The 19,958-nt window shown below is 50.5% G+C and overlaps 1 protein-coding gene across 2 annotated transcripts in view; it reads right to left on the reverse strand.

The window, feature by feature from the left end:
* Positions 1-2,357: 2,357 nt before the first annotated feature.
* Positions 2,358-19,958, reverse strand: part of LOC111157042 (epidermal growth factor receptor) — a 198,009-nt gene continuing 180,408 nt past the window's right edge. The window contains exons 21-28 of one of the 2 annotated variants that reach the window (XM_022518253.1): positions 12,356-12,511; positions 11,361-11,436; positions 7,888-8,034; positions 6,358-6,455; positions 5,007-5,174; positions 4,582-4,629; positions 3,761-3,863; positions 2,358-3,018 (exon numbers count right to left, since the gene is read on the reverse strand). In XM_022518253.1, the coding sequence (XP_022373961.1) occupies positions 2,660-3,018; positions 3,761-3,863; positions 4,582-4,629; positions 5,007-5,174; positions 6,358-6,455; positions 7,888-8,034; positions 11,361-11,436; positions 12,356-12,511 (1,155 nt within the window). In that variant the 3' untranslated portion in view covers positions 2,358-2,659. The remainder of the gene's footprint in view (positions 3,019-3,760; positions 3,864-4,581; positions 4,630-5,006; positions 5,175-6,357; positions 6,456-7,887; positions 8,035-11,360; positions 11,437-12,355; positions 12,512-19,958) is intronic. The other variant, XM_022518254.1, reaches the window with a different exon arrangement.

Raw genomic sequence — 19,958 nt, forward strand, 5'->3', positions numbered from 1 at the left:
CCCATAGTGATGGTGGGGGTCCCTGACTGGTGGGCTCTGCTGTCTCGGGCTCTGAGGCATCTCCAGGCTCCCCCTGCACAACCATGGGGAGGATATCGTGGGAAACACAGTTTTCAAACTGAGGATTTAGCACCTAGATTTTATGCAGGAAAACTGAAATACAAAGGAGAAAAAGCTTGAATAGTTTTTGCTGTTTTATTATGTTATAGTAAAATATTGCAAATTACAAAAATACTAGGATTTAACTGCTACAGTCGGACTGACATACAGTTGCTCTCCCTCACCAATCACTTGCTTCTTGATGAAAAAGTGGTAATAAAATGTGCATCAGTCTGTTTCCCAGGGCCAAAGAAGATTCTGGCTAAAATATTTATGTTCTGAGGCGAATAAGTAACAAAAGTGATTTACTGACAATGGCATAAAATTCGAGAGTCTTAGAAATGTTTAATCTTTTCAAGAATCATTTTCAGATCCCCAGGGAGGGCCCCCCCCATGTGGGGTGCTGGGGGAATGCCACAAGCTAGTTCCCAGGCTTAAAGGGACAGCTTGTTAAGATGCACGAACGTGGCCTTTCTCCTACTTTTTTAGCCGTTTCTCTGGCAGATGCTTTCTTGGTTAAGGTTTTGTCTGTCGGGAGCGCACTTCCATTTCCCTCATGGCTAAGACCCTGGTCATATTTTGGCCCAACTCCACCACTCCCTCCCTGACGAGCCTTCCAAGGCCCTCCCAAGGCAGGACGCACTCTTCCCTGCCCTGTGCTGAGTGCTTGGCTGACGTCTTGCCTACCCTCTGTCGTACTGTGTTGTGTTTGAGTTAAGTCAATTCCCTTTGCTAAATTGTGAATTTCTTGGAATCGGGGATAATGTTTTATTTATTTTTAGGTCTTCAGAGTCTATGCTGGGCTGGTAGAGGTGCTTAAGAGTATCTGAAAACACAGCGGAATTGAACTAAATAGAGTTTATATTTCCATCGGAACAAAGTCAATATATTGGTAACAAAACTGTAGGGCCCTGATCCAAGAGTCAATAAATACTTTAACAGCGAAAGGGAAAACTGGTACGTGTGTAGGGCTGAACACATCCATAGGTCAGAAATACGGTCTGAAACATCTTTTCCTTGAAAGACTAAGAGGGTTTAACACCTGTGTACAAAGGACTGCCACGAACCGGTCAGGCTGTGAGGACACGGGAGGTGGAAAAGCACTCCGGGTCCTAAATTAGCTGGATCCTCCAATGCTAAGGAAACTTTTAGGAGGGAATTTGTTTTCTTTCAAAAAATGATCTGTAGATATTGTTAAGGCATTGTCATGGATTTCAAGCTCTGATTTAATATTTACCGCTTTAATTCCCCCGATGCATAGTGTTAACTTTATTTCGCCCTGTGAAATGTGCCTCCAGGAGTGAGGGCTGTCAGTTCCTGCTTGGTGGCCCCGGAGCCTGGATCCCTTCATTTTGGGGCCTTGGGGACAGCCTACCAGAGAAGTGGGGGGGAAGTACCCTTTGAGTAAAAAACTTCTACAGTAAAATAAAAAGGAAATTGTCTCCCATAAGCCTAATTTGGTAGTGTGGGGGGGTGGTGGGGTGGGAGGCTCCATGAGTTTGAGAAGGAGCGTCTCATTTCTGCAGTGTCCGGACAGATGCCCATTCATTCCCCAACCCCCAGAGGACTTGACGTATTTCCTGTGAGACTCAAATTTGGGAGCCACGTTCTCGTGTGAACTTTTGCATTATCGTTCCATCGTGATTAAAGGCTACCGGATTGAACACTGATCAAACGTGAGCTGGTCCAGGTTATAGTGTGATGTACCGTCTCCTCTCACCAACAGGGAACTCCTACCGAGCTTCCAAACAGTGGAATGGAAAAGAAACAAGTAAGTCCAATACTTATAGCTAGAAAACGCTGGTCAACCAATGGAGAGTAAGTACCATGAAGACATTTATATAAAAAGAAGTCTGAAGAAGAATTCTACCCCTTCCGTTTCTTTTGCGTTCGGGAAGGGTTCAAAGTGGCTTATCCTCTTGAACGTGCTATGATTTGCTACAGTACCAACCAGTCCCGCTTAGGACACAGAGTACTTCCTAGTTTTTTTAAAAAATTGTCTTGCAGTGGAAGAATCTTGGAGCTAGAGTCAGTGGAATCAAGTGTTAGCTGGAAGGCTCTGACCCTTGCTTCTTGGTCACAGTTGGGCCTGGATCAACTCAGTGCAGCCAGTACTATGAGCAAGAAGCTCCTTCCTCGTTGGAAACGCCCAGGAGAAATAAAATCAATAATGACAATTAAAAACTCCCAGGGTTCCCAAGCAATAAAACTCCTTATGCAGATTTTTTTTCTTTTCTTTTTCTTTTTTTTTTTTTTTTATCAAATATACCTCACTGAAAGGCGAACTTCTGCCCAAAGAGAATATTCTTGCCAGATGCCTTTTTGTGGTGGTCTCACAGTTTGAAGACAAAGGAACTTCCCAGCAACTTCCCAAAGTGCATCCGAGGAGGGGGCACTTCCTGGGTGAAAGATGGGTCCGTAGGAGCAAATATGGCCAAACCGGTCCACGGGCCCAGGAGTCAACGAGGGCGGGACTGTCAGCACTGGAGTCGATGCTGTGGCTTGGTCCCAGGGCGGGTGACACATCCGAGACTCTTATGGCCAATGCTATCGTCCGTGGTCATGCTCCAATAAACTCCCTGCTCGGCGGGGCTACCCGCAGGTAGTCTGCGTTTTCGGCCGCAGGGCCCTTGAAGACGCCGTTGGACTTGGCTTCCTTGGGAAAGAAGTGCTGCTGGTAGTCGGGGTTGTCCAGGCTGACCTGGGGGTTGCCTTTCTGGGCCCAGAGGCCGGGGCCGCCGAGTGCGCTGGTGACGCAGGGAGGGATGGTGTTGAGATACTCAGGGTTGTCCACGGCGTTGCTGTGGGGGTTTTGGTAGTGAGCGTCTCTGCCAGGAGCGGGGTTTAGAGGCTGATTGTGATAGACAGGATTCTGCACAGAACCCGCCGGCCTCTTGGGGATGGACTGGTTTATGTATTCTGAAATGGAAAAGAAATCACAGGTGAAGCGATCGGCCAAGCATCAGCCCCAGCGGACTCCATGGCGCATCTGAACCCTGCTAGTTTTCTCCCACAAGACCACAGAGCATCGGGCGTCTGGCAAGACGACGAGCTCGCTGGTGCTGCAAGGGAAACCGTGTCCTTGTCTCTAGTTCTCAAAGCAATGGGCACATCGGTCTCTTGCCAATTTAACGTTCTCAGAAGGATAGCCTGCCTTGAGATGCATGTGTGCCCACGGGAACATCAGGGATAAAGCTGAGACGAGGCACATGCATGTGTCACAGGCCAAGAGTGGAACCAGGGTCGGATGTGGCACATGCACTTGTGCACAGACACACTCCTCCACACATGCTCACACACTCACGGACACACACACAATCATACCCACACAGTCCTGCTCACACTCACACTCACACACACACACACACACACACACACCTTTGATGTTTGCTTCAAATTCTAGAAAATCTGTGAACTGGTCCTAAAACCACACCTCCCAGCTGGACACGACTTGAGTCCAACACAAAGACCCGAGCGCGTGCTCAGTCGTTTTGTGTTTCTCTGCCTCTTCCTCCCCACAGGTGTCTGCAAGCTTGCCACTGTCTCCACTTCTGGACTGGCTTGAGGAAGCGAGTGGCCTGGGCCCAGGGGATGGAGGCCAGCCCTGCTGGATGCGGGGGCCCAGGTGGGTGACCTTCCTTGTCCAGGGTGAGCCACTCACCGGGTGCTGGGAGAAAAGTGTCATCTATGTTGTCCTCAGTCAAAGTGCCCGTGGGGTCTGAGCTGTACCGCTGCAGGAAGCTGTCTTCTTTGAGGGGATAGCTCTGAGGGGAGGAAATAAGGCAAGGTCACTCCAGTCAGTGCTGCTCAATGCGTATAACAATCACCTGAGCTTCTGTTAAACTGCAGCTTCTGATTCAGTGCGGTCCAAGAAAGTGCCTGGGAGTCTGCATTTCCGACTAGCCCCCAGGGGACGCCCATGCCGGGGGACGCCCATGCCGGGGGCCCACAGACCACAGGCCGAGTGGCAAGGACCTGGTCGGTGCCGTGCAGTAGGGCTTCTGGCAATGACAGAAATGTTCTATGATCTGTGCCCTCCCAGACGGTCACCGATTTAAACTGAAGTCGATGCAGGGGGCCGGGGGCTTCTATACTGGGAAGTGTCGGTCTAGATCAAGGCTTTGTGGCAAGCATCAGCACCCCCGGAAGGCTGGCTCGGACGCGGATGGGGGCTGGCTCTGCCCCTCGCATTCCTACTTCAGCAGGTGTGGGTCGGAGGCTCGGCAGTTCGCACTTGGAACCAACCGCCAGGTGATGCTGCTGGAGGTCCACGAACCCCATTTTGCACAGCACTGGCCTAGGTGAGAGCTGCCTGCTGGCCTTAGGGCAGGGGCTCAGGGCAACCATACAGGAGAAGGAAGGAAGGAAACACAGGAAGGAAAACCAAGATTTGTTGGGGGTAGGATGGGCATTTTCTATGTGCAATAAAGCCGTGACACAGAGCTGTTACTTAATTCGGGTTTATGAGGTGTTCATACGTACCCCGTTTCTGTCAATGCAAGCCACGGTGGAGTTGTTGCTGGTGGCGCTCTGGAAAAGAATCGAAGATGCTGAGGGTCCACGTGCCTTGTCTCACCCACGCCCACCAAATGCAGGACCTGGGGCCTCACGGGGCGGGTGTCACTATGGGGGCTTAACTCGTCCTGACCCATTAGCTTTAGAAAAACTAGGTTTAGTTCAGACTTAATTCTGGTCCCTTAGTAGACCTGAAAAGACTACGGCCCAGTTACTGCAAGGCCATAAAAGAACTAATACACCTGACTGATTCTTTCTGAGTCTGGCCTGACCATTTGCTTAAAACGGACTTCTTCGTCTCCCTGTGAGTTCTGCTGGGGGGGTACCGTTTTCTCTAAGCAACTCATTCAACCCAGCAGACACCGTGCTTGAGAAGGGGGCGCATTTCGTACCAGAGAGCTCAGGAGGGGGGTCCGGGACGTGGAGGGGCTGTGGAAGAAGCCCTGCTGGGGGATGAGGTACTCATCGGCGTCCACCACGTCCTCCATGTCCTCTTCGTCCATCAGTGCGCGGTAAAAATTGGAGTCTGTAGGGCTCGGCAAGTGCATTCTCTCATCTCCCTGGTGCAGAACATTTTGAGACGATCAGTAGGGCCCTGAGAGGCGCCAGTCCACTGTTTGGGCAGATGCCTCTTTGTTGGGCACCTGGTTTATAATAAAATCAGTCCGATTCTCCGCAGAGTAGCGGCTCCTCCCCTCCCCCACATGACAGGAAAATACTAAAAAAATTCTCCGATGTTTAAAAGCCCCTAAATGAAACAGAAACAGCTTAAGAGGAAGAAGAAAGGGATAGAGCAGAATTTATGGAGGGTGAGTTTTGCTGTTAGGTGCTGCCATCTTACAGTTTATGGTAGGAAATATGTTGGAATTCCCAGCGGAAGCCTTTTAAACCCTTGGGATCTCCTCGGGGAGGAGAGTGGCAAAGCTGTCATTGTTATGTTAACCGGGGGCTTTAGGCCCACACCTAAGGATGGGGGTGGTTGGAGGGGTGGGGACGGGGGAGTGGGGGGGCCCACCCAGAGATGAGCGGACTGGACCTCTAGGTCAGCCACACCCCCTGATGTCCTGGAACGGGGAGGGGCTGGAGGTGGACTCAATCACCGTTTGGCCACTAGTTGAACCAGCAATGCCCATTTAATGAAGACGCCATAAAACCCCATAGGGGCTGGGTTCAGAGAGCTTCTAGATTGGTGAACACTTGGGAGTTTGGCGACAGCCACCCAGCGTGAGTAAGGGAATTGCTTGCTGGGAAGTGCACGGAGACCCCCTTTTCCCCACTCCCCCACCACTCGCACCCGAATTGCTAAGCAGAATCTTCAGGGGCTATGCAAATTATTTTGCATACATGACCTCACAGCCCTGTGAGTTTGGTTTTGTTGACCTAAAGCGTTAAGTGGAGACTCAGGGGTTTGAAGGCAGATTTGCTGCCATGAAGGGCCTGCTTCTCCATCAGACGGAGCTGAGGCTCTGGCTGACCGGAATATGATGATGGCACATGGAATGAGCATGTCTGGACGCTAGGATTCAGCCGGGAATGGCAAATGGGGTGGGGGGTGGGGGCGGGGCACCACAGAGGAACTCCACTCCGATCAGTGGGGCCGTGTCTAGTTCTAAGGCGCTGAGGGTTTAAGGACGGGGCCTGGGAGACAAGGAAATGGAATGGGCACGCAATGGAACACAGTGACATTGGACGCTCATGAGAAGGACTCCTCCCCGTGCAAGTTCAGAGGCTGTGATCTGGTACCTGGATGACAAGGTAGCGCTGGGGGTCTCGGGCCATTTTGGAGAATTCAATAATCAGTTCACGGAATTTGGGACGACTGTCAGCATCTATCATCCAGCCTGGGGAAGGAATGAGGAAAACAGCGCCATTAGACCCCGAAAGAAATGGTAAAGACGGCACTGCTTCCAGAAGGCATTTATGGTAAGATCCTTTCAGGCAAGTAAGGGATGCAGAAACCAAATCTTTGTGACAGGCTTTGTAGTCCTGGCACCCTAGCGCTGATCCCAGTTTAAAGACCATGATGACACAAAACACTTGAATCAGAACGACAGCAACATCGTCTAATTTTCAGTGCCTACTCTTCCTGGGGCCGGAGTTCTGGAATTATCACCGTAAGTGTTCCGGCAGCCTTGCATGCATCACTGTTTGTGGACTTCTAAGCCTGCAGGGAGCCTGGCGTCCGGGCTCTCTGGCTCAGTCCTCACGGGGCATCCACTTTCACCTAGACTCGCTTAGCCGTCTTGCCAACTGGAAACTAGACTCAATTTAGGGAAAGTTAGGGACTTTCTTTAAGAGCCTCCAGGTTTGGGAACTCCACACCCTGATGCTTTCATTGTCTTACGTCCTCAGTAACAGAGCACGCAAGTGAGGGGGCGTCGCAGTGCCTTCCCTAGGATCGAAGTCCGGATTGAACAGCTGGAGGAACAGCGATCAGCTGGCAATCCTCGTCTCTCTCGAGGGCTCACATTTATTTTTTATCGGCAGGATGTCAAGTTATTTTAGGACAGACTGCTATGTGACCTCAGACAAACCGTGTGACCTCTCTGGATCCCAGCTTCCTCAATCCACAGCAAGGAAGTTAAAAGTAGGTTAACTCTGTGGTCTGAAGTTGGGAAGGCATTACTATTTACATGGACTTGGCCCTGTCCTACTCCGTGTGCTACCCTCTCCTGCAAGGGCCCCTGACACGTGGAATGTCACCTTCAGAGCCTGCTGAACTTGTCCTTCTGGTGGAACAAGAGCACTGACCCAAGTTACGCACTCTTATTTAGATTACGATGTTTACTTGCTACGCTGCGAAAGACCTCACGTAGATCTCTTATTTGAAGGGGTTAAGTCAAGGCAGAATTGTCGCTTCTATACCAGCCTCGTGGGCTTCTCCTTGTTAGGTGTTTAAAAACATTCGGTCTCTCCAGTAACAGGTTTCAAAATGTGCAGCGCTGTTTTCATTGAGCAACTCAGAGAACAGAATATTTTGGTGTAATGGTTTCTGGGGGAATTTGGTTTTATTTATTTGCTTGCAAACATGGGCACATGCCAGGGCACTGCGCTCAATGGGTCAAGCAAAGGCTTCCTGAAGAATGCTGGGGGAGAGTTTACAGACGTTTCTGGGTTTCGGTGCCACTGTAGAGAATGGGACAAGGTTTTTTTCAGGGAATCAAAGGTCTCAATCTTTTGGCTAAGGGTGGCAACACCTTTCTAGGCACCATAAGGCACTCTGAGTGCTAACATCCAGGTATGCTCGCATGGATGGCTGTGGCAGTCACTCACACTTGACCATGATCATGTAGACATCGATGGTGCATATGGGTGGCTGCGGGAGGCGCTCTCCTTTTTCCAGGATGGTGGAGATCTCGCTGGCGGGGATTCCGTCATAAGGCTTGGACCCGAAGGTCATCAACTCCCAAACGGTGACGCCTGAGAGGATGAGACAGTTGCTTTATGAGTTGGTAATAATCACCACGCCTTGTCTTTAGTCATCATTTAAACTTTTCTGATCTTTAAAAACCTATGTTTCTGTGGCTTTGAGCAATTTGCCTGACTGCCGGAAGCCTCAGTACACCTTTCTGTATAGTGGAATAATGACGGTATCTGTCTTACGGGATAGTTGTGCAGATCAAAGAAGAAAAAGCAACTGAAAAGTTCAGACAAAGGCAGATAGTAAGTGGCCAATAAATGTTAAAACTTGAGTGATAGCAACAAGGACAAGTCAACCACTATAATGACATAAGGAGCAGGAGTTACACACTCAGAACATCTGCCCTAAGCTACTTGTATCTATGGAAGATGGAGACCGCAGACAAGGTTGTACACTGCGTATTTTAAAATAATAATAAAAATTGGGAACCAGAAAACTCTACATTCCTTTTAAAAAAACATCAAAACCCCATACTTTTTGTTGCAAAAATCAATAAAATCCATCGTCATGATTTAAAAAAAAAGCAGTACTTTTAGACTTGGTGTTTTTCCAGACCATCCCTGAGTTCTGATGATTCTTCTATCTCTATGCCTTTCTTGTTGGGATTCTCTGCTCTAGAAATCCCCACCATGAAGGTGCCCTGGGGTGACCCTAGAGGTGACCCCAGTGGGATTGAGCCTGGGTCCCCAGACTACACAGGAAGGGACCAGACACGGGATCCTGCCAGTTTCCTGATCTCCAGCTGGTCTAATGATTCATTTTCTCTAGAGCTGGCCTCTAGATACACAGTCCCACAGGTCAGCCTGGATTATCCAGAGGCCGTCCCAGAGCTGAATGACCTGAATACAGAGCATGCAACTTTGAAGAATGAAGCAAAGTCATGGTCCAAGGGCAAGAACATAGATTCTCCTGTCCCTCCTCACCACAGCGTCAACATGGACTTGATGAAAAAATAAAATCTCATTTCCAGATCCACGAAGTCAATTCATCCTAACGAGGTTTAAACATTATGTTAAACACGTACAATGCCTTCCTGTGGGACAGCAAGCTCTCCAGGTTTGGGGACAAATGGTAAGAGAGAAAGTGGTGTGCATACCTGGTGGTGGCTTTTGAGAGGGCCTGGAACGAGGCAGGCATTCTCTCTTTTCAACTCCTAAGTGGAATGCATACGTACCTAATTTATTAAAATATTCTGTCTTGACTGGAGGCAAGGGAGTGGAGTAATAGGATTTGTTTTTTAAAGATTTTTATTTATTTATTTGAGAGAGAGCATTGAGCATGCACAAGTGAGCAGGGGGTAGGGCAGAGGGAGAGACACTCTCTCAGCAGACTCTGCGCTGAGTGCAGAGCCTGACGCAGGGCTCCATTTCACGACCTGAGCTGGAATCAAGAGTGGGGCACTTTAACTGACTGAGCCACCCAGGTGCCCCAATAAGATTTTTTTTTTTTTACTTTTTTAGATTTATTTATTTATTTGAGAGAGAGAAGGAGCATGAGTAGGGGTTGGGAGGCAGAAGGAGAGGGAGAAGCAGACTCCCCGCTGAGCAGGGACACCCCCCCCCCCACAATGCGGAGCTCAATTCCAGGACCCTGGGATCATGATAAGATTTGTTTTTTTAAGCTAGAACTTCAGGTCTGTGGTTTAACAATTGCACTTACTGCCAGGGACAGCAGATTATAATCACCGAAAACACATTTCCACCGAAATGAAACAACACACAATCACTAGAGGGATGCTAACTTTCTGACACCGCTTGTAATCATCCAAAGGCAGGAAGTCGCAGAATTTAAGAGAGTTCTCATTTACTCAACAAATGAGGACCCACTCCGGACAGCGGTGAGTTGGCCCATGCTGGCTGCCGCACGGAGGGGAAGGAGGAAAATGCAGCCTCGTGATTCTGGAAAGGCCGAAGGAGCCAGGCCGCTCAGGAGCTTGGGTTTTGTTTGGAACATATGTGGAAAACCAAAGAAGGCTATTAAGCAGAGAATTAAAAGTCTGCTATGGTTTAAAACTATTTTGTTGTCTGTTGTCTGGAGAATAGACAAATGTGTGCAGAACGAGGAGAGAGAAGACCCGTCAGGAACCTGAGGGAAGGAGGCGACAGTGGAGTTGCCTCTGGATGGGACTTGGGAGTGGGACAAGTAGCATTTTTCCCTGTCCCTCTTGGGGAGCAGACACACTGTGAAAATGACTAAAACAACAAGGCATCAGAATAGCCTTATGTCCTTATCTAGTTCATTGGTTGCAGGCAGCTCTGCTCACAGGTATGTGTAAAAATTCACCTGTTCAGCGAGAAAGATCTCTGTCTTTGTAAAGCCTGCATCCTAGCAGAAGAGACAAAGATCCATGAAATTGAAATACATTTAGAATATCAGGAAGTTAATAATGCTATGAAGGAAAAAAAGAACCTAAGTAGATGATGTCTTGAATGATTTTTTTGTGATAACAACTGGATTCCTCTTGGAAATCTGCCTCAATACTACTCTCCCCAAACACCCATTTCTGCGGAGACGGGGTGGCCCCTCCTCATGCCCCCTGTGACTTGAGTAGTGGGGATAGATGCTAGTTCACAGATAAATGCATCAGATGAGCTATTTCGCAGGCTTCCAGCAGACTCCTGGACTTGTGACAGTGGGTTAGTGACACTTTCTTCAATGGTGAGGCCCTTGTAGGCTTAAGACATCCTTTGTACAAAGGCAATGAGGCAAGAAGAGGAAAGGCGTGTTGGGGAGGAGGGGCACAGGCCTGGGCAAGGCCACAGTGGGATTTGGAGGGTGAAACAGAGAATCTGTCCTGAGGAAATGTCTTCCCTAGAACTGCAAGCAATCACTATTTCCCTTGCTTCCCCCCCCCCCACAGACACATCTCCCAGTGCACTCCTGTCAAGCCCTTCTCCCCAACACACACAGACTTCCATTCACTGCATGAAACAGTGGCCACTGAGTTAGTCCATCACACAACCTCATGCTTCTCCCCGGAAAACCCCATTTGTCATCTCCCTTTGGTTCACTTCAAACCCATGACAAGAGGTCAAGTTTGGTCTGATGCTGCAGGTCTACACATTTCCTAAGTCCAAGCTCTCTCTCCCTCCGTTACCCGCTCTTGACAAGTTCACTGATCTCTCCAGTGACACGTAATGTGCTAGTTAGACCCAATTTCCTTTGTCATGTTTTCTTAGTAGAATAGACAGTGACTACTACGCTATTATTAGTTCCTGTCTTGGAAGAAAGTATTTGGATGACAGAGCATAGAATGTCAATCAACAAACAATTCAAGCCGGCTTCTGCTCAGTACGCATTCATTAGCATCAAGATTTTGACTCACCGTAGCTCCACACATCACTTTGGTGGGTATAAATTCGGTGTAAAATTGATTCCAAAGCCATCCACTTGATAGGCACCTTGGAATGATGAGAGAGGAAGTAATAAGATAAGCATTAGCTTCCCTCTGTTGCAAAAAATTAAATCATGTTGAAACAAATTACAAGCGACAAATGTGGGAAAGGCAGGACACCCCACCTTGATACCCCAGGATGAGTGCTCCCTCCCAGGAGGAGGAGCAAGTTTTTAAGCTGGTAGAAAACAGGGCTATTCTGTTCAGCCCCAGGTGTGGTTTCATGAAGGCCTCAGCTGAGGACCTTTGGTCTGTGGGCTGTTCTGGTGAACTGGGTGCACATGCCAGGGGCTGGGGTTTCTGGTGGTGCACGGTGGTCCCAGCCACCCCTCGATTATGGGTGTTTGCAGAGACCAGCTGCTTGGAGCCGTCCAGGTCAGAGTGAAACTTAAGAGGGGTACAGCTGATTCAGAGCTATTGGAGGGCTTAGCATGGGCACTTGCACCTCCCCCCATGCTGGGAGAGAGTCCCCTGGAGGACCCCAAGTCTGTCTGGGAGGAGGGAGTCTAGGGAGGCTCCCAAGGGAGACTTCGGAGCTCTAGGAATGGCATGGGGAGTTTTCCATATTTCTGAGATGTTCTCAGTAGCTGCATGCCACCAAATTAGCTGTGATATTTCCCAACTGCTCTCCTGAAGGGAGTGGTCATGGAGAAAGAACCTTGGCTAATGGTCACCCAAAGATGGAGCCGAGCTCGTGTTTATTGGCTTTGGCCTCTGGATGTGATAGAAACATCTATTTTCACTCTCCCTGCAAATCCTGCTCTTAGAGCAGCCCCTCTGGTCTGTACTTCCAGAAGAGGACCCTGGCTAGACTCAGGTGTCCATGGCTGCTGCTGTGACCTCACCCAGAATGTTCTGAGAACGTCCCCTCCATCGGTCAGTCTGCTGGCGAGTGAATGCTCGCCGATCTACGAGCCACGTCTTACCTTGCCTCCTTCTGCATGGTATTCTTTCTCCTCGGCACCAAGCAGCTTGGCCAGCCCAAAATCTGTGATCTTGACGTGCTGTGGTGTCTTCACCAGGACATTTCTGGCTGCCAGGTCGCGGTGCACCAAGCGCCGGTCCTCTAGGTAGTTCATGCCCTGCAACACGGGGCCATGCAGTGAGGGAACGCATGGCTTAGCAGACTGCCCCGGGGAGCACAGAGCGGGGTTCCAGCACGGATGGCACGGTTCTGCTCTGTGGAAAGCGGGCGCCTGTGCACAGGGCTCTGACGTCCTGTTCCCCCCAGACTCGGAGCTTTCCAAACTGGGGGCTGTGTCTGCCCTCGTCTCTGTGCTTCGCCTGATGGACACAGTCCCTTGCACCTTGCGAACACTAGTAACTACCAACTGAGTAGATGCAAAGACAAATTAAGGAGGATATCATGAGCTGCTGATTTGCTAACTTTCCTCCAGCCAGTAACTCATTTTAAACCCAGATGAACCAAGTATTGGAGGGTAGTGATGGAGCAAGAGCTCTGCTGTCGGGCTGAGACCTGGCTGGGAGCTTGTCTGGAACTTGGCAACCATGCCCCTGCCTGGGGTCGCCCTCCCTACGCGCAGCTGACCTGGAAAGCAGGGAAGGTAAAGCCGCTCCCCAGGCTGGGAAGCCTTGCACCCCTCATGCTCTCCCACACTACCTGCTGTGATTCACTACCAATGGATGACATTTTTTTTTCCAGTGTTATTTCCTCGTTTTTAAAATTGAAATCACATGGACGTTGAATTTGCTTTGACAGGTGGCACTTCCCTCCGCCGACCCTAACCCTGTCCCGATCAGAATCACAGCTGAGAGAAAGAGTATTTGAGAAGTGCCTAGCACAGTGCTTGACATGTGAATTCCCGGAATTATTCCCCCTCAAGTCTGGTCCTTGCCCACAGTCTTCTTGGCGGCCGTCATGAGCTCTTTGGGAGGGCAGGCGGGGGTCGCTTCCAGCCTTGACTCCTCCTAGCTCCGTGCCTGCCTCGTTCAGCTAAGCTCCCTGGGACCCTACCAAGCTCCAACCGTTGACATGAGCTTGGCAGCTCCCACCCCGTGCAGGGCCAGCCTGGCAGGCGGGAGACGCCGTAAGCCCCGCAGGTATCTTGTGTTTGTGCCACATTCTCTGCCACTTACTCACGAATGTGGCTCGCTCTCTCTGGCCAGGGGCGTGGACCCCGTTTCCAACCTCCCTTTTGGCTGACACTCAAGAGCTCTCCAGCAAAGACAGCCCAGAAGAGCTTACTGAAGTGCATGAAATGCAAACGAACGGGCTTCACCCACACGGCTTTAGTCTCTAACTTTCTCCAAGCTGCGGTGGACTCTCCTTGGGAGGGCAACGGCGGGGAGAACCTGTCACTAGGGATGGAGTCCCCAGTTTGCTGGCAAATTCTTTGCTTCCTTTGGCAATAGATAGTACGTGAAAATTCTTCGTGAATTATGAAATTATGAAATTAAAATTATTTTCTTTCTGGAGCAGAACTAACCCTCCTAGGAAACTAGGATCTTAGGAAGATGCGACCAGGAATTAGCCTTTGGGGGTCATTTTTGAGGACTCTCATTTTTCTTTCTTTGGAAAAAGATGATTAATTCCCATGTCTCCCTTCTCCCTCGTATGATCTAGAAAGTTCTGAATGTTTAAGATGCTGTTGGATTTAACTGCTCCCCTCCTAAGATTCCTCAGATGCAGCAAATTAAGGTTAACAGGGCTCGTGTCTACTCAGGAGGAAACCAGCAGGTTCTCTCTGGCACAGCATTTCTAAATTAGGGATTATTATTTAGGAATGGCATGTGGGGAGCGAGAGGGAAGGAGCAGAAGCTGAGAAAACTCCTCCAAACAGAGGACTGACTTACTACTCCGTGTCCCCTCTCCCCACGACGCCGTCACTGGGTGCCCCATTCAATCAGCTTTCCTTTCTCCTTTGGTTCCTGGGACCTTGCTCTTACAAAAAAGCAAGGCCTCGCTCTATTACATATGGTGTGCTCTGCCCCATTCAGAAAGAGTTAATTGCACTTGGCCTCTTTGCTGGTTCACGAACATGTGCACTCCCGCCTGTATTAGCTCACTTGCTCTCTCTCTCCTTCCGCCTCTCTCTCGCCCCGGTTTTCTCTTGTTCCTTTCACCCAGTGTCGCTGGCACTGCTTCTGCAGACATTTCCCCAAGACCTCCTCAGGGCTAGATCTGTGTAGGCGTGGCACGGCCGTGTCAGAATGATCATATGTCAGTGTTGGACAGACAGCAACCAGTCCAATCTTGCCCTGTCCCTCTCGCTTTATTTCAAATACGTGTTTTCTGAGTTCCTCCGAGCCACCCAGGGTGGACAGGGGGTACTTCAGAGGGAACCACCAGCTTCCTTTCACTACCATCTCAAACTTCTCATTCTGCCTCTTTGAATGCCCCACCGTCTGGACACTGGCCACCTTTTCACCAAGGTTGCTGCAAAATGAACGAATGGAAGAATCAATGAGTGATAATAGCAGCTGACAGTTTGGAGCTCTGACGATGTGTGGGTGTTTCCAACCCATCTTCCAAGAAGCCTGCTCTGGGGCTGGAGTGCTGTTGCCCCCAGGACCACCCCGAGAGCCGCCTCAGCGGGTCCAGAGGCCTGTCGGACCAAGTGCGCCGAGTCCCCAAGACCACTGCTGGGACTCGGTCCTAATTTCCTGCTGCGGCCTCCACGTGAAACTTGCCTGCTGGCCCAGAGGCTGCTTGAGATATCAAAGAAACTCCAAATAAGCAAAAAACCCAGCCACCCAGCCCCTTGGCCCCATGCCGCAGAGTAAGTCCACGTTGTTGTGCAAACCTAATAAACTGACCTGAGCCCCCGCCCCCCTGTCCCCCTTGGGTCTGCAAAGGACCAGAACAGCTTTACTAAATCGTGCTATTTCTGGAGAATATCCATCTTCAGGGAGGGCTTGGGAAAGAGCCCTTTCTTTAGGCCTTCTGGAGCCCCCCCAGCCAATCAGTCAGAGGGGTCTACATCAGAGATCCCAGGCGGCCAGATGAGGCTCACTTGAACTCAGATAAAACTCTATTCATCAGTCTCTGTCCCACACCACGGAGGTGAGGCGGTTTAAAAGGCCATCTCCACAACCAGCGAAGTTATATTTTAACGAGTCAGCATAGATAAGAGCCCTGATAAGAGCCCCTTTAAACAGGAAGCGGCATCCGCAGGGGGCCTCAGTGGGGCCCCTTGGGAAGCTCCTTCCTGATTCCTCTCCGATGTCTTCACTTTAATTGAAATCAACGTTATTTATTTGCGTTAATGACTACTGGACGGCTAGGATGAATTCTGAAATACGGAGGTTAGAAGGGGGTGTGAAGAGCCCGGCTGGAACCTCAAAGCACCAAGGAGAAGCCCGGGGGTATGGCTCACATGGATTTCAAGATTTTTCTGGCACCGACACCTATGACTGAAGGAAGGACTGGGGGTGGTTGGGTTGGACATTTACAGACTTTTCCAGAGGGCTGCAGCATCCCACAACTCTTGGGGGGAGTCCAGAGGGAGAAGCTGGAATGGGCTCCGTCTCTGTTCTGTTTCATAAACTGCCACGGGGAGAAGCTGGGGGAGCGCTGACTTTGTGAGGACAGAAATGGGACACAGCAGGAAGTGGAGAGGCTGGCAGATGGTTTTGGCTGAGTTCCATCAACGGTATGTCTCGCCCACCCCTGGGCCCCTGCCCTCAGAAGAGGTAGAAAAGGGTCAGAATTTCCCACCCCAGACGAAGTCATATGGCACCAATATTGTACTGTGGCAGGGACCGGGGACAGCCAGGCTCACTGGCTCATGGTTTCTGCTCCGAGTCATGCCAGCAAGTGCGAGAGCATGGACTTGAGATCCTGGCTGCGTGGGGTCCAGTCCGGATGTTGCTACATACTAGCTCAAGACCTTGGCAAGCTATTTAGACAGCCCCATGCCTCAGTTTCCCTGCATGTAAAGCGGGCTAATCCGATGGTTAAGTAAGTTAAGCCACGCAGAACATAGGATGGTGCCCGGCGAGAGTCCTCCGTAGGAGCTAGAGTTTATCACGGTTTCCTCCTAGATGCCAAGTCCCCCCTCTTTTCTCTACGCATGTGCTGTGAGCCTGAATTAGGTCACTGTAATAGTCTGCATAGCTCACAGTTTCCCGAAGAGTCTAATCCTGCATCAACTCCTGAGAAGCCTTTGCTTGTGAGATGAAGCTGTCTTCTTATGCGGGCACGCAGGGCCCCGCGGGGTGTCGGCTTGTCGTCCCCGGCTTGGCACTGGCACCCGTTTCTCTCTGCAGCAGCCCTTAACATCTCTCAGCCACGGAGCCCCTCTGTGTTCTCACCACTGGGCAACGTCCTGTCCCAGTGTGTGCATCTCACACACGTCTCCAGCACAGAACTCTGGAGGCTAAGAGACAGGATGACTTGCCTGCCCACCTCCTTCTCCTCCAACCCTCGCCCCGCTATCCTCCCAGCACCTGGGGCCGGGCTGACAGACTGAGCTCCCCTAGCTGGTCCCCGCCCACCCCAGCCCTGCCCTGTGCCCTGCATGCTCCCAGCTCTCCTGCTCCGACCACCCGTTCCCTACAGCACTGCTAGCTCTGTATGGATCTGTTTCCCTCTCTGGTGTATAAGTTGGGGAGAAAAGAAATTTTGTTTTATTTATTTATCTACAGCACCTGATTCCTAACACTGGCAGATAAATGCCCAAGAAATTACTAAGTGAAATATTTATAAAAGCTGATATTTTGATACTTTTTTTTTTTTTTTTTGAGAGAGAGATAGAGGAAGAGAGAGCACAGGCAGTGGGAAAGACAGAGGGAGAGGGAGAAGCAGACTCCCCACTGAGCTGGGAGCCCGACATGGGGCTTGATCCCAGGACCTGGAGATCAAGACCTGAGCCGGAGGCAGACGCTTCACCATCTGAGCCACCCAGGTGCCCTGATACTTTAACATAATGATAACTTCTGGCTTTTTAATGACACCCTGCAAAGTGATCATTTAGGCTGATTAAGTTCACCTGTAATCTTTAGTGGACCATTTAAGAATAAATTAAAAAAATAATCCAAATTAGGGAAATGTCTGGTAACAGGATGCTGCTGGGCTCTGTCACTGATCTGCCTTGTTGGCTGAAGTATGGAGCCGTGTGCTTCCGGGGGAATCAGCTCCAGTAGAGTCCTCCTTCCTGAATCAGCACCCTCCCTTGGGCTGCACCTCGACCCTCCCCTTGATGAGTCCTGACCTGCAGCCTGGAAGGAGCGAGACTGAGTGGGGAAGGCCAGAGCCCACATGGGAGCAGGACGTTGTGCACAGAGGTGAGTGTGTCCTTGCCGCCACAGCCTGGTTGGACTGACGGACTGTAGCCCCTTTTTGAGTTCCTTGTCGGGCATGATTCTCCGTCTCTCACACCCCTGCTGGTCTATTAGGACCACAGTACAGTGTGTCGACATGGGTTTCACGACAGGGCACCCAGAACGGAAGACAGGCGGCCCGGACCGGTCTGGCTACGTCCGGGGACAATGATCCCCTTCTTGCCCCCCACTCGGACATGATAACCTATAAACAGCTCAGCCCAGCCCGTCTCCTCCCCTTTTAACTGCTCCCATGTCCTGACTGTTCTGAAAATGCGCAGCCAACGAAAACACCCGAGGCTTTTTCAAATGAACCTAGACCAAACGAAGTAATCCCGCATGCTTAAAAAAACAAATCCTTTGAACCGACTTTTTAAGTTTGCCCTATTCAAACTGTATCTTGTAGATTGACTTAAATGCAGCTTGGTGTATGTACAGTTGTGGTCGGAGGATGAGGCCGCACAGCGTGTCTGGGAGCCTCTCCCCCCACTGCCGTCTGTCTCCAGACCTCTCCAGAGCCTGCTCTCGAGGGTCCTCAACTTCTGGCAATTACTCAAAAACCCCAATTCTGTGAGATCTTAATCTGGGTTAGGTGATAAGCAAGCTCTTTTTCCCAGAGGTTTGGGAAATGTCAGATTAATCCGTCCAGAGAGCTTCGTAGTAACATGCACTGTGGCGGATGCTCTAAGGGGAAGAAACTCGCACAACAGCAGCGTTTTCCAAGCGACGGGATGATAAGGTGATAGGATCTTCCAGATTAGAACATTTTATGACATTATGGCGCCATCTGATATCATTGGGGACTTACTGGCTGGGTTATGTAGCCAGAAAAGAGTGGATACGCTTTCTGAAGTAACCAAGTCCCAGCACGTGGGGGCCGCCCAGGGGCCCATGAGCCAGGAGCTTAGGAAGCAACGATCTCTCTGCCAGGGGAGCAGCGGGTGTCTCCACGAGCTCCTGCGGCCAGAGAACAGAATCTGTTTCCAGCACGTTCGACGAGAGGCCGTGGCTCTCTTCTCTCCGTCCCATCCGGACTTCCTTCCTAGCCTACTCACTTCGCTTTGCTTTCCCTTTTGCCCAGGTGCTAGAACGTGTCCTCTTAGCAGATCAGGCAGGGCAACAAGCTTGCCTAACAGTGGCCGGCTCTCCGTCAACATTTAGAAAACGTCACAGGAGAGTCCATGCCTTTGTGAATCAAGGCAGGTCATTTATATGTCAATAAATCCCACTTAGAAAATGCCAGGAGTGAGAATGGACTCTGTCGTCCTCTGGAATCGTAAGCACAGGTCCATGCTGAACAGAACTCGCTGAGGCTATGTACCCCAACTAGTGTCACCTTCGTGGAGCTGTGGACTGACATGACATAATGAGAGAAGAAGTGCTAGCTCACCCGGCACCCTCTGGGGAACCGGGCCTTGGAATCAGGCAGAAGCTGGCCGCAGGTGTGCGGAGCCCTGGAAGCCTGGCCCAGGGTAGGGACAGGCCAGGACACCCCCCCACCTTTTTTTTTAAAGATATTATTTATTTATTTGACAGAGAGAGATCACATAGGCAGAGAGGCAGGCAGAGAGAGAGGTGGAAGCAGGCTCCCTGCTGAGCAGACAGCCCGATGCGGGGCTCGATCCCAGGACCCTGGGATCATGACCTGAGCCAAAGGAAGAGGCTTTAACCCACTGAGCCACCCAGGCGCCCCAGGACACCCTTCTTACGGAGCTCACCGTCCAGCTGGGGTAGGTGGGCACAAACTCAAGTGAGCCAGTAAATAAGCCAGATCTTCCCAGGTAGCAATTTGCGATAAAAAGAAAAGCAGGGGGTGCCTGGGTGGCTCAGCTGGTTAAGTGTCAGCCTTTGGCTGGGGTCATGATCCTGAGGTCCTGGGATCGAGTCCCCACATCGGGAGGGACTGAGCAGGGCGCTTGCTTCTCCCTCCCACTTGTGTTCTTGCTCACACTGCTCTCTCTTGCACTCAAATAAATAAAAAGTCTTTAAAAAAAAAAAAAAGAAAGCAAACAAAGCAAAGTAACATTGTCTGCATGGGCGGGGGCATACTCTCTGTTTCTTGCCATAGATAATCAGGGAAGAAAGCTAAGGAAGGACTTCTGGGCTCAGGCGTCCATGTATGAGTAGATCCTCAGGAGTAATGCTGTATTCGGTAAAACCTGCATGGGCTGACCATCACCTCCTCCAGATCAGCCACTGTCCTGCACTGAATAGGGCCCTAAGTGCCAGGTCGACCAGAAACCTCAG

The sequence above is a fragment of the Enhydra lutris genome, unplaced genomic scaffold, assembly GCF_002288905.1.
Source record: "Enhydra lutris kenyoni isolate GAN:26980312 unplaced genomic scaffold, ASM228890v2 scaffoldscaffold51, whole genome shotgun sequence".
Lineage (NCBI taxonomy): Eukaryota > Metazoa > Chordata > Mammalia > Carnivora > Mustelidae > Enhydra > Enhydra lutris.